General features: G+C 39.8%; 1 protein-coding gene across 3 annotated transcripts in view; it reads left to right on the plus strand.

Moving 5' to 3' along the window:
* tmem131l (transmembrane 131 like) overlaps nucleotides 1–15,060 on the plus strand; it is an 88,392-nt gene that overhangs the window by 14,051 nt on the left and 59,281 nt on the right. For all 3 annotated transcript variants that reach the window (XM_023334619.1, XM_023334618.1, XM_023334617.1), the window contains exon 3: nucleotides 8,169–8,212. In XM_023334619.1, coding sequence (XP_023190387.1) covers nucleotides 8,169–8,212 — 44 coding nt within the window. The remainder of the gene's footprint in view (nucleotides 1–8,168; nucleotides 8,213–15,060) is intronic.

The raw sequence follows: 15,060 nt of genomic DNA on the forward strand, positions 1-15,060 counted from the left end.
AACACGGATAATGACAAGAAAAGTGTTACAGGGAATAGAGAAAAATGAATATGCTAAAAAATATAACCGAAAAAGAATATAAATATATCTGTGCAGCACCGGAAGAAAATAAGTTTACATTTTTTGCACCGCTAGACACTGAAAGTACACACAACCTAATGGCTAAACAAGTGGATTGTACATGTTAGATCCCCTTTAAATGTACCAGCCTCTAAATGTGCTTGGGACCATAGTTGGACAACTCACCAGTTGGAACTTTTCAAACTGCACCAAGTCACTTCTGTCATGTTTTCTAAAGGACTGTACATTTCCTTTTATTCTGTATTCTGCATAAAATTGAGCCATGTTGCTTTCTTTAAAGTAGTACTAGTCTCATTCTTGTAAACTCAATATTGTCTTGTAATGAGTTTCACGTCTCATCACACCCTTACCGAACACCAATAACTAGTGCTCTGATCATGTTGTTTTTTGCCGATTTTGATGCCGATCACCATGAGGGCCGATCACCAATACTCATCACATGGATTGAGTGTTAATTTTTCACTTTAGGTATAAAAGCTACTATGTGATCTGACAAAATGGAATCATAAAATAGTCTAATTTAGACAAAAACATGCAAAAATACTTGCAGGCACAATGCAACACATATTCAGTCAAAAGCAGCGGTCCCCAACCTTTTTAGTGGCGCGGACCGGTCAGCCCTTCGCAATTTTGCTGCTGACTGGGGTGGGGGGTGCACGTCGTAAGTATCGAGTCTGATGCTGTTGTTCGGGGGATTCGGAAGGAGACAATCTTTGGGTTGTCCAGATCGTCCCTCAATCAATGTCCATGTTGTCCACAGATGCGTCAATCTGTGGTCAATGCGATGTTGTCACTATGACAACATCGCAGTACTCCGATGTTTTGTTACTCATTCTGCTGCAAGTTGACTCAATTTTGACTTGCAAGACGTAACCGGTAAAATCTGGTTTAGGATTTTCAAAATAAAAGTGTTACTCTTTTGTTTTTGTTTGTAATACATGTTCATTTGCTAGGGGCACTGTTATGCGAGCAGTATATGTTTTTGCGTTTGTACTCTTCTTCTGCTCTTGTCGTCTGTTCGTGTGTTGTACTTGGCGGAATAAAGGGGTGCAAAGAAACAAGTTATTTTTACTGACTAAAATTGGTAGCAGAGGATGGTTAGTAACTACAGAGTTCTGCCAACGTTTGAAGAACGAAAGCCTTACGAAAGTTGGAAGAATGAAGTCAACATTTGGACGAGAGTTACAGATTTGGAGAAGAAAAAGCAAGCGCTTGCTGTTGCCCTGGGACTGTCTGGAAGAGCGCGGGACACGGCGATGGAAATTCCGGTAGATGATCTAAATAAAGACACTGGAATGACCACATTGTTCGCTAAACTAGATGACTTGTTCCTAAAAGAGGAAAAGGACAGGATCTGTGAGGCGTACTCGGATTTTGACCGAGTCATAAAAGAAGTTAACATGTCGATGGCGGACTATATTATTGATTTTGAGCAGCGTTACTCGCGCATGAAAGAATACAACATGGAGCTACCTGACGCAGTTTTGGCTTTTAAGCTTTTGGACACCGCGTGTTTGGATATAACAGACAGACAGTTGGCTTTAACGGCATGCTCAGATGTAACATTTGCTTCTATGAAGTCCGCTTTGAAGAGAATATTTGGCGAGAAAAGAGGTGCGGCAGCAGAAGCCATTAGCCAGGAGTTCGTGTTTGCAACGGAGCAACGGCGGCAAAAAGGCAAGTACTGGCGGCAAAGTCCCCATCAGGAAACTACGCAGCCCGGTACAAACCCGCTGGATAAGTACGGATGACGGTCAAAATGTGCAGTGTGTCAAAGTACGTTTCACTGGGTTAAAAACTGTCCGCACAAAGCTGATAGTGTTAAAATTGCTGAGGATGCAAAAGACGTGGAAGAGTGCAATTTAACTCTGTTCACCAAAGAATCACCAACAGATGCAGAAATATTCATGACAGAATGTTTTGGCTCGGCAATAATAGACACTGCTTGCACCAGGACAGTTTGTGGACAAGAGTGGCTGGACAACTACAGTACTGTACTACAAAAGAAAAGTGTGAAGATTATGAAAGAGACAGAAACACAAAGTCACAGGTCTGTCAAGTTTGGAGATGGAAAAATCGTCTATTCCATCAAAACGGTAAAGATACCTGCTAAAATTGGCAACACAAAGTGTAACATAGAAACTGAAGTAGTACTTGCTAACATCCCGCTGCTTCTGAGTAAAGCCTCATTAAAAAGGGCAGGGACTGTTTTGGACATGGAAAAAGACAGTGCAGTAATGTTTAACCAGCCTGTCAAACTGGACTTTACTAGTTCAGGTCATTACTGCGTGAACATTGTGGACAGTGAAAATAGAAATTTTATTCACTCTGATAAGCTATTAGAAGCTACGTAGGAAGAAATACTGACTTCAACAGACAAGATGAACACAAGCGAAAAGATGAAAGTTCTGGAGAAACTTCATAAGCAGTTTGGACACACCTCTGCTGATAAAATACAGAGACTTTTGACAAATTCTGGCAACAATTACACAGCATGTGACAGCCTGCTGAAAAAGGTCGTGAACCAGTGTGAAGTGTGTCAAATATATTGTAAGACCAATCCAAATCCTGCTGTCGGCTTTCCGTTGGCATCTACAGTACATACAATGAAACAGTTGCTGTAGATCTGCACAAATTTGAACCTGGGGTTTGGTACCTACACATTATTGACCAGTTCACCTGTTTCAGTGCTGGTAGTGTCTTAACCACCAAGAGGTCTTCTGAAATAGTCAAACATTTTATCCATGATTGGATCAGTGTGCATGGCCCACCACAAAAGTTGTTCAGTGATAATGGTGGTGAGTTTAATAACGGGGAAGTGAGAGACATGGCCGAGAACTTTAATATTGAAGTTAAGACAACACCTGCCTACAGTCCGTGGGGCAATGGACTGTTAGAGCGCTATAGTCAAACTCTGACGGAGATCCTACTGAAAGTCAAAGCAAGTACTGGATGTGACTGGAGCACTGCCATGGACTGGGCCCTGATGGCAAAGAACTCTTTGCAAAGTGTCCATGGATACAGCCCACATCAGCTGGTGTTTGGGCAGAATCCCAACCTGCCCTCTTTATTAATAGACAAAGTTCCAGCTCTAGAGGGCACCACCAAGAGTGAATGGGTTGTCAAGCACATTTCAGCCCTGCATGCTGCAAGAAAAGCTTTTACAGAAGCAGAATGTTCAGAAAGGATACGCAGAGCATTAAAGAAACAGCTGGGGCCCATAGATGAGCGATATGAAACTGGAGACAAAGTCTTTTACAAAAGAGTGGATTGTCCAGAATGGAAAGGACCAGGAGTGGTGATTGGTCAAGATGGTGCAGTCGTTTTTGTTAGACACGGAGGCACCTGTGTCAGAGTGCATCAACTCAGATTGAGAAAAGTTACTCACGAGAATGAAGCGCCTCAGATTACCTGCAATGAGGAGAACATTCAAGGACAACATACAGTGGACATCATTGAAGAGAATGGAGGAGGAGACACTATTGCAGTATATCCTGAGAATTATCCTTTGCCTGCTCCTGGAAATGCAGAGGGTGTCTCACAAAAAGCCAAAGTGTTGGGCCGTGCTGGCAAAGCAACTGGGAAATACAAGAACTGGTTTAACTTGGAGCTGCTTGAGCCTGCAGGAGTGGCTGGCGACAGTGAATCAACTGATCTGTCACAGTTGGAGGATCTTCACGTCCAGGCAGATGCTGAGGATACGGATTCGCACGAGGATGTTTTTGTGAGTAAGGACATGTCGTTTGATGAAGCAAAGGAAAATGAAATAAAAAGCTGGAAACAGAACCAAGTGTTTGAAGAAATTGAGGACAAAGGACAAAAGTGTGTCTCCACTCGTTGGGTGTGCACTCTGAAAGAGACTGAAAATGGAATAATACCAAAAGCAAGACTTGTTGTACGAGGATTTGAGGAGCTACAAGTTTCTGACCTACAAAAGGACTCTCCAACCTGTGCCTCAGAGTCACTGAGACTCCTGGTGGCAGTTATATGTCAAAAACAATGGGAGCTTCACTCTATGGACATTAAATCTGCCTTTTTACAAGGAACGCAACTGTCTAGAGACATTTTCATCAAACCTCCCCCAGAGGCCAATAGAACAGGTGTGCTTTGGAAACTGAGAAAATGTGTGTATGGTTTAGCTGATGCTTCACTGTATTGGTATAACAGGGTAAAAGCCATCATGATTGAAGCACATGATTGAAGCAGGAGGCGTCGTGTCTAAGGTTGACCCTGCAGTTTTCTATTGGCTGGATGAGCACAAAAATGTAACTGGTGTACTTGCTTGTCATGTTGATGATTTTATATGGGGTGGATCACACATGTTTTCAGAGTCAGTCATACCTCACCTGAGGTCAAAGTTTAATGTCGGCCGTGAAGCACACAATAGTTTTTCCTATGTGGGGGTAGATCTCGTTACTAAAGGTAAGAAGGTACAAATACACCAAGAAACATACATTCAGCACCTGCAGTCCATACACCTCTCACCCTCACGAGCAGCAGAGTCAGCTTCACCTCTCACTGAAAAGGAGACAGAGCAGCTCAGGTCGAAGATAGGACAACTTCTGTGGGTGGCGAGACAGAGCAGGCCTGATGTCATGTTTGATGCTAGCAATTTAGCATCTCATCTCAAACATGCTACAGTACAGACCATTAATGAAGCAAACAGAGTTGTGTGTAAGCTCAAGGCCAAGTCAGTTGAATTGAATTTTCAACACCTTGGGGAAGACAGTAACTTAAGGATGGTTACATTCACTGATGCATCCTTTGGAAATCTTTCAGATGGGGGTACTCAAGGTGGGCACTTCATCGTTTTGATGGGTGACAATGGGCAGTTCTCTCCCATTTCATGACAGTCAAAGAGAATTAAGAGAATTGTCAGAAGCACACTGGCAGGTGAAACACTCGCTATGTCTGAGGGGATTGATAATGCCATTTTTCTTTCCACACTCTTTTCTGAACTCAGTGCTGGTAGTACTGCTTGTCCTCCACCTATAATGTGTGTGACTGATAATTTCTCTCTTGTAGATGCACTTATGTCAACTAAGTTTGCTACAGAGAAAAGGTTACGCCTGGAAATCAGTTCAATTAAAGAGCTGATTCAAACTAAGAAAGTTCAAGTGTTGTGGTCTCAAACAAAAGACCAACTCGCAGACCGTTTAACAAAGAAGGGAGCGTCCACAACCTGACTCCTTAAGGCTCTTTATGAAGGACATTTTATTCTTCAATAAATTCATTTACAAGATGTTTCATGTTCCATCATGTTGAAACTGTTCTAACAAAATCCTTAATGGATGTGCTTTATCATGAGTCTTAAAAATATATATCATTTTCTTTCTTTTAAGAAAAGTGGGAGATTGTTACTCTTTTGTTTTTGTTTGTAATACATGTTCATCCGCTAGGGGCACTGTTATGCGAGCAGTATATGTTTTTGTGTTTGTACTCTTCTTCTGCTCTTGTCGTCTGTTCGTGTGTTATATTTGGCGGAATAAAGGGGTGCAAAGAAACAAGTTACTTTTACTGACTAACAAAAGATCCGGAAGTAGTTCATTATTTCTTGCGTGGCCCAGTACCAATTGGTCCGCAGACCGGTACCGGTCCACGGCCCGGTGGTTGGGGACCACTGGTCAAAAGGATGACTGAAAGTAATACAATATTTAACAGTAAAGCTAAATTATATCCTAAATAATGCAGACAGACAAATCTCAACACTGCCTATATCAAATAATGTATGTAAAAAAGGAAACATTCATTCAACGGCAAATGCAGGTTGCTTTATAAAACAATCCTAAGTTGTCAAATCAAAACTGCCTGAGAGCACAACTAGTGCTAGCTACTTTGTGCTGGTTCTGATTGGTTGTTGCTGAGTGAGCAATTTTTTTTTCACATATTCTTTGTCTCAGATTAGGAGATAGCAAAAGTTTATTTGATATGTAAAAACTTTTGTTTTTTTAAGTTACATGCTGCAGCTTGAAGGAGATGGTGGAACTCCAGTGTCTATACTTCTCTGCCATTACTCCCCAGTAGCGTGTAGCGGCGGTCCAACAGCAAGAGTAGAACCCAGCATCTTTCACTGCTGGTCATCTAGCTTGATGACTTCAATTACTTTTTTGGGTTATTTCCTTAGCTTTCTGACCATCATACCCATCCAGATAAGTGTTTATACACAGCATTGCTTAAGATTTGCGACTACGTGCCTGTGCATTTTGAAGGAAAGTGGGAGATATACTGCACACAGGGCCACTGCAGGCTGCGCTGTATGAGAAACAGGTGATTGGCTTTTGTGATCAGCAACAAGAGAAAGCGATCGGCAATCACCGATTATATACTTTTCACGGAAATTGACTAATTATGATCACTGATCGATTGATCGCCACACCACTACTAGTGACATTGCCCAAAATTTTAAAGGTCAGCAAACGATGGAAGCACAGGTGAGAAGGAGAGGAAAGAAGACACTCAATTGAGCGAATCATCGCAATATTTACTAATATTATTGCCATTGCACAATTTTCTATAAACTTTCAGCCCTATAATGACTGCTCCTGACTCTAAAATAATGAAAACGTTTTTCTTAAGGTTTTTAATTACTTATTGTAGTCTGGATTAGGGCTTTGTTAATTTATGTTTTATTATTTAATGCACCGTGTTCCGACTGGGTTATTACTTGCATTGCACAGCGCTCTCACTTCTGTCTGAGTTGTTGACGAAAGCTAAGTGTTAGTAGCATAACGTCTAGTTTTCAAGTTCGGCTCAGGAAGATTTTATTGATTCATGATAATGTCCGGGTCTTTGTCGTTTTTCGGGGGCCCAATAATCATCCTTAAAATGACTGGCGCGATGCCTGGAGTATAGCAGCTTTTTTTCTCCCTGAAGTGCTGCCTGGTGGTGGTGCAGAGTGAACGGCAGGGAAGAGCGCTGCAGGTGTATTTATGCAGGTGAGCGGATAGACTGAACACTGCGGGCGGCTACACATTAGATGATTAACGTAAGTGTAGCTTTATGGACGAACCGGAAAATGTATTTCATATCATCACGGTCTCAACAAATGGGTGGCGGAGAATGTTGTGGCGGCACGTAGCTGATGTTTCTGAGTGTGACGGACAAGGAGTCAAATCTTGTCACTAACATGAACACAAAAGCTATAAATGTTTGGGCAAGGTGAGAGTTAATCTGTTAAACTCACTGAAGATGAATACATAAACCAAAAGCTAGAGTATAGACATTTTTTATAAGCGTATTTGTGAGCCTGCCTCTTTATTATTGAATTGAATATAATTTCAGATTTTTCTTTTCTTCAGGTTAACTTAGAAAGTGAGCTATTATTGTTACAGGTTAATTTTCTAAACTACAGAAAAGTTATGTTAGCTCAAATGTAAAAAATTGGACTGACGATATGCGATAGTAATACTGCTGTTATGTTAGATTTACCAATGTTTTATTTTATCTTTTTTTATTTGATTAATCATAAGAATAATTGATAAATTACTCGATTACTAAAATATTAGTTTACAACAGCCTGGATTAAATTGATTTAAAAATTGTAGTTGGGTCTTATTGCCTACTAACTATAAAATGAATCTCACAACAAGTTGTGCATTGCTTGAATGAATATATTTAGATTTTATTTAGGTCTTCATTGCAACAGCTTTCTGAATATTGCGCTGCCCTATGTCTGATAATTAGAAAAACAGCTGTGTCTGTTTTTCCAGTGTAGGTATTTGGTTTCAGCTGTGTTTGGGAAGCTTTCCACAAGACATGCTCAGACTGGAGTACAGAAGTTTAGCTGATACTATCAGGAATAGTATCTATGCCCGATTTTCTAAATCTCCTACTGTTGTCCCTATGATTTGATTATTATGGATTCATTAATTTTAGCTGCATGTGCGGTTTGAAAACAGAATTAATGTCAGAGACACTTGTTTTTCTATCCCGTGTACAATATCGATGCTTGCAAAATGTGTGGCAGACATGGGGCAATGCACAAATATCCCAACTGACCTGTTTCTCTGACCAAACTGTGATAGAAAATGCATTTCTTCACATTGTTGACCTTACTAAATGATGTCTTGTTTTCCTTTTATTTGCAGGTGGTGGAGGAGCGAAGAAGAGATGGTCTTCCTCTGGAAGACAGGTGAGAGCTCCTCCAATATCATGCAATTTCTGCATTTTTAAAAAAATCTGTTTCAGATGCATTATAAACACAATCCTGCTTTTCATAACTAAGTTGAGTTTATGAAAAAATAGACAGGGCTCATGGGAAGTTTTCTTGCATGCTTGAATGAAACAAATTACATCAGTATCAATTCATCTTTAATTGTCTGAATTCAAGAGATTGCATCAGAGTGGAGAGACTGAATTATACTTCAGTGTAGCTTAATTTTCAACAGATTACAAATGCATAAATTGAGGAGAATATAGTATTTGTGGGGAGGTGAGGAGACTTTTTGTTTGTTCTTCATACAGGAAGAAAAAACAATGTGTGATTCCAGTTAATAGGCCTGTGTTAAAGGTCCTTTAGAAGACTAGCCCAGCATACAGGCTGTTGTTTATGTTAGTAAGAGAGGGTGTGTGTGACGGAGAGAGTTTGTGGGGGTGCGTTCCAGAGACACAGAGCCAAATTCCTGACTAATTTTAGAACTCTTTGGAAAAAAAATATTAAAAAAAGTGGAGAAGTTCTGTCTCTGTGGTGCTTTTGCTTTCTCAGAAAATAGATGTTATAATCAGAATATAAACAGCTTGTCTTGTAAGTGGTTGTCACAGTGAAAGGTTGGAAACATTATGGAGCCATCAAAATGTCTGGTTGTTGATTCTAGGTATTTCATTTTTTTCCCTTTGTGTTTCCAGGAAGATTAAAAAGAGGTGAAGAGTAAAAGAGTAATGCATACTGCCTTTCACATAGAGGAAGTGGTTATGTAAAGTCTTACCCTGACATTATACTCAGTGTGTGATGCTTTAGAACTGATCATTTTCATGGATTTTTTAATTTGTCACATCTGCAGTAGTAAGAATCACGGTAAATGAATAAGATTAATGTTCAGCCTTTACTGATACGTTTTTGTAAAAAGAAAAATGTATTCGAAGTTTAGTACTTCTAAAAGTGTGGTTAACTTAAAGAACTTGTCTGGCAACTTTTCAGCTTAGATGATAAGGTGTATGTGGTTTTATGTACATCAGCTGAACAGAGTGAGAATACGGCTGGTTTCAATTCCAGGTACATTGCTCTGTACCTTAATCTAAACAGACAGAGATGTGGGCTGTGAGACCTCTTATATGTGGGTTATTAGCCACTGACCAGGCCTGCCATCACCCTCTCCCAGCCAAAAGAGCTAATCACGAAGCACATAGAGAGGTTAATGGCATTTCCATCTGTGCTAGGCCTCAAAATGCCTGATCTTCTATCCATGTGTGTGTGTGACTCTTTTTCACTTTTTTGATGTATAGTCATTTGAGACAATAGTTCTTTTAGACTTGATTTTGGCCTGTTGTGTTTTCATATGCAAACATTTGTGTGAATAATGGCTGGCCTACACTTTTCTCTTCCTAACTTATCCCCTGTGGCACCATTAAGGTCACTGCTACCACCAAGGTTGTTTGACTTGCATCCCAGGGATCAAATGGCACCAAACACAAGTTATTTTTGTACTGAGCAGTGGTCAGAACTGGTGTGCTGGAGTACAGAGCAACACTTGTTGGTAGGATGGTAGGGTTTTCTTTTCAATGGGAATATGCTGAGTTACTCCCATGTAAAGTAGAACCAGCAAGACAACTTTGAAGTACTTAACAGAACTAAATACTCTGAGTTTAGATATTTACAATGATCAGTTTCATGAATTAATGCACGGTAATAGTTTCCATCGCTTAGAGTTTTTTACAACATTTTTCATTCTCCTCAAACTTTTTCTCATTTTCTGGAGCACCAACAACAAACTTCAATACATTTTGTTTATACAGTATTATAATTTGTAGTTCAAGACTTACTGGGCCATTCTTACCTGTGTTTGGCTTCATCCACCTTTCTGCCAACTCCAATCATTGTCCATATCCCTGCTGAAAAAAAACATTGATAGTGTCTCCACCAGGTTTCACAATGGTGATGGTGTATTAGGGGTCTTAACAAAGCTTTAATCCCTTCAGTGACACACCAGGTTTTCAATGCAGGCCAGAGCAAAACATTTTGGATTCACTTGGCCAGAGCCCCATTCTTCCACATTTGCTGTGTTCCCTACATGGTTTTAGGCAAACTGTACAGAGACAGGGCAACACAGAGACAAACAATCATACACACACACACGCACACGCACACACACACACACACACACACACACACTCACACCTAAGGAGAATTGAGAGAGACCATTCAACCTGACAGTCATGTTTTTGTCCTGTGGGAGGAAACCAGAGTCCCTGGAGAAAACCCACGTATGCACAGACAGAACATGCAAACTCCTTGCAGAGTTTCCTGTGCCGGGGTTGAAACCCAGAACCTTCTTGCTGCAAGGCAACAGTGCCACCAACTGCACCATTGTGCAACCCCCTCTGAGAGTTTTGTGCCTAAATTAATGAATGGCTATAGCAGTTATTGAGACGGCTCTGGATGCTTTATTTTTGTTACTAACACCCAGTGAAGCTTTGCAAAAGGAGATGGCATCACTTTCCTTTCACATCTGACCCCTCATTGCTTTTCTACCCAGTTTTTCCCTCTGAGGAGCGGTATTTGAAGTTATACTGCTTGACAAGTTAAGAATTAACAAGCATTTACACTTCTAGATAGACAGTGTTAGCATTCTTCACCAACACATTTGCAGACTGTTCCCTCATGTCTGTCTGACAACACTATAACCTTGAGCCTTTAAAGACATTTCTCTTTATATATTTTATTTCACAGCTGAACATTTGCAGTCTTATGTTGTTGCAGAGACTTTTAGTTTTCAGAGGATCTAATGCAAATAGTTTTAAATATATTGTTTTAAAATGAGGTGGAGACGTTTAAAAAATAGTAAAAATCTTTCCGTTATAAAAGTTAAACTTATGTTGAGTGTGAACTAGAATTAAAATTTAAATATGGCTGACAGAAAAAATGTTAATGAGGCTGAATGAACTCGGTCAATATATTTTGATACCTTCACAACCAAATGTAAACTTGAGAAAAGGAGCAACACAGGAATTTCTAGAATTAAAAACGTGTATTCATTAGGGCCAATGTGTTAGCCTTGTGTAACCCTTCATAACTTTGCAAGACCAATTCCACAAATCGCATCCTTTCTCCTCCCAAATGCATGTCCTGTGTATGTGCACGCTTGGTTTCATCTGCATGTAAGCTGCTGATGGAGAGGTGGTTTATCTGAACCAAGGGTTAGTGCTTGCAGCCTCAAACTAAAGAGTGGCTGCAACATCATGTCAGTCACTTCCTCTACTGTAGTCCTGCATCTATAGTTGACCCCACTGCAGTGCAGGAAGCTGTGGTAGAGGGTATGAGAAAAATAGCAGTAACTGTTGTCTTGACTGTAACTGCTCAAGAAGAAAAAGACAGGGTGATCAAGTTTAATGTTTCCGTGCCCATTGTCCTTTGTGTTTGGTTTTATTTTGATAGTTTTTGTTTGTTCTTTTCTACAGTAAATTATGCTTCATCTGGTAATTTCCTTTCTTATCGATGAGGACACTAGTGTTAATATAAAATCTGCTGATTTAGTTGCATTTAAACGTTTGCTTTATTCTTTATTTTGTGTTCTTAGATTTGTGAGGATTATGAAACTTATCTTTAACTCTGCAAAGAATGCATTGACCTTCTTTCAGCCATGTTTCTGAAACAACTTTAAACTGGCTGTAGAAGCTAGCTTTAGGAGTTGCACAGTGATAGAGGAATAAAACTGTTCTAGTTTTATTATGTAGTTCCTGATCAGAGTGTCATGTTGATTGGTTTATTGGGCTGTATAAAGAGGGAAAGCATAAACCATCGAACTTCCGCTTTCGTGTGTTGGTCTTCAGCTGCCTTTCGTCTCTTCGTTGTGTGTTCACATAGGTGCTCAATGACATGAAACACACAGGTACCAGACATACAGATTATTAAAATGTTACTGATATGAAGGGCAAAAAATGGCAATGGTCATTACATAAAATAAGAATAAACTGAGGTTAGATAATTAACCCATTTAATTCCACCGGCAACAATTGATGCCAGACATTTTTCCTAACTTCTGGAAGCTCTAGAACAATTGTTTTGACTTTTGGCAGTTAATGGAAGTTTTAAAATAAAATAATAATGTGTCTACTCTAAGCAATATCAATTTCATGTATCTAGTGTGAAAGGTCACATGACCAGACCTCTTTACTTCCTGCCTGTGACGCTGGAGGTAAATGTCAGTCACAAACGTGTACAAGAGGAAGTCAGTAAAATATCTAAATAAGCAAATATAAATAAAATATCTTCAACATATGTTCTTTCAAGTGTCTTCTACTGATGTATAAAGAAAATTGTATCCCTTCATTCATCTTTTGATCATAAGAAGAGGGAAAAGAGTAAGCATGGCAACAATTGTTGCCACTAGCATAATACATAGACAGCACTATGCTTTGTGTCCATAGCTTTGCTGTTTATTCTATATGCCTTGCTGTTCCCATACAGCTTAAAACTATCAGATATTTTAGATCTTCTAGACCTGAAGAAACATCAAAATTATGTCTTCTACATCACTGTCATTCCCACAGTTGAAACCCTCCCTTGTTTCACCCCTCCAAAAGGTGATCATTTACACAAAATGTGGCCTATGCAGTGAATGACCACTACAAGATGATGCCACGCAATGTTCCCTCTAATTTTTCATGTGTCTGGGCATACACACAGGCTCCCTGAGTACACTGAGGACCACTGTGAGCAACATCAGCTGTGCGCACTATGGCCACACACCAGTATTACACCTGTTATAAATCTGGGATCATAGAAAGTTACATGCCTTATTAAAAGAATCAGATTACAGCAGCAACTTCCATTAGTTTGCTTTTAATATAAGTGATTTGCCCCACTTAAAATGAAAAAAACAAAAACATTGCTGTTCATGAGATGCATAGTATGTTAAATATAAGAGTCCTGCTTTGGCCATGGTGAGACATGAGACAATTTCACCTTTCAGACATAACTTTTTGTTCACATTAAAACATTCACATTCTGCACAATGAAATGTGTGCTCTAGCTTGTGATAGTGTATAAATTCTTGTAACTCTTTGTCTTAAAATATTTAATTACACAGTTTTTTCACGTCTGTCTTTCTTTCTCACCTCTCCAGTGGTTGTACGCTCGAGGTAGTCCAACTTCCATTCAGTCCACATTTTTCCCTCTGAAAACTCGCTTGCTACTTTGGCTTCGCTGCATGTTTTGCAGAGTAAACCTTTCTCACTCGAAAAAGAAAAAATCTCACCCAGTTTCACCACTTGTTCTTCTTTTTGCACAAGCTCCGACAGCCAATCCATCTTAAAAGAAGCGCATTTCTTTTTTACTTTGGCTTGATGAGTGGATGTCCCACTGCCCGTTCGCTTAGCCATGATAGGGTGGTAGCTTTAGTGTCTCTTAACTCCGCCGTACTTTTCCTACCTAGCAAATCTGCACGGCGCCACAGCGCAAAGCATGTACACACAATAGCATGCGATGATTGGCTACGTAGCGTAAGTGAGCCGTATTGTATCATTGGCTGGACACCTGTGACTCACCGAGTTAGATCGTTATACGTTATTGGTCCATAGTTAAAACTGGTGTCTGAGCTCAATGTTTACGTTGGATTTTATTTTATGCGCTGCATAGATTTTATTGTGCGCTGAGAATGTGCGAGCAGTGCGCGATTGCGCAAGCACGCAGCTTAGAGGGAACATTGATGCCACGTCTACAACTACTTTAGGACAGGGCTAAGGTGTAGTGTTTGGTCTAGTGAAACAGAGAGAGAGTCCTCCCAGATGCAGATTTGTTCATACTAACATTTTCACCTGACTTTGCCTCATTGATGAAACTGCCAAATGAGGTCAAAGGTCACTCGGCACATTGAGACAATGACATCTGCAGGGTGTAACATTGAATCTTTATGTATCTAAAATATTTCTGAACACTCTTGTAACCATTCTTTGTTATAATAGGTTATGCATGTCATGATTTTTAAAATGTTTTTATATGTATAAATGGGCAAATAGGCCAGATTTGTGTAATTTAGACTATGCAGTTTCCGACCAGCAGCAATTGTTGCCGAGTATTAAACCTACATTTTCACTAACATAACCAACATAAAATGTAATTATTCATAAATATCATGTGTTAGGGAGGTCCAAGGATTGAAGTGCATGCACTTATTTTGCAGGAAAGAATTTGGGATTAAACGGGTTAATGTCCAGTTATCCTACTTAGTTAATATTAGATGTTGATAAGTTCAATAAAATTTTGTGAGGAAACTTTCCTTGAGTGCTCAAAACTTGAATAAATAGTAATAAGTACTAAAATAACCAGTTTTATTCCTGGTTCATGCAAACTTCATCAAGCTTCAACCCAGACACAGAGCCAATACCACATTAAATTTTTGTTCGTATTGTCACGACACTCTGTGTGCACCTAGTTTGAGTGAAAGGTGATGTGCATGAGCATGACGAGGTGCAAAACCTAAGAGATGCAGTCACGATAGTGTGGTAGGCTGGCAACAGCATGATTGGTGTGCGCTCCCTGTTTTTCAGAAAGAACTCCAATCCTCCAGTAAAGTGCGCAGCAAAGTGGAGCGCAGTCTTGAGTTAATGGGGTATAAGAAACGCCTATTTAATCTGTTAAGAAGGCAACGCTTAGCCTGGCAGTGGGCAAGCAAAGCCTGTTGGTCTGCCAGGCTTGTGACTCACTGTGGGAAATCTGTCATACCTTTAACTTAACTTGAGCTGCAGTCATCTTTGTAATTTTAGTGTTTGCCAACATTAAAATCACAAAATTACACAATAGCAATCAATCAATCAAATTTTATT

Source organism: Xiphophorus maculatus, chromosome 5 (assembly GCF_002775205.1).
Source record: "Xiphophorus maculatus strain JP 163 A chromosome 5, X_maculatus-5.0-male, whole genome shotgun sequence".
In the NCBI taxonomy this organism is placed as follows: domain Eukaryota; kingdom Metazoa; phylum Chordata; class Actinopteri; order Cyprinodontiformes; family Poeciliidae; genus Xiphophorus; species Xiphophorus maculatus.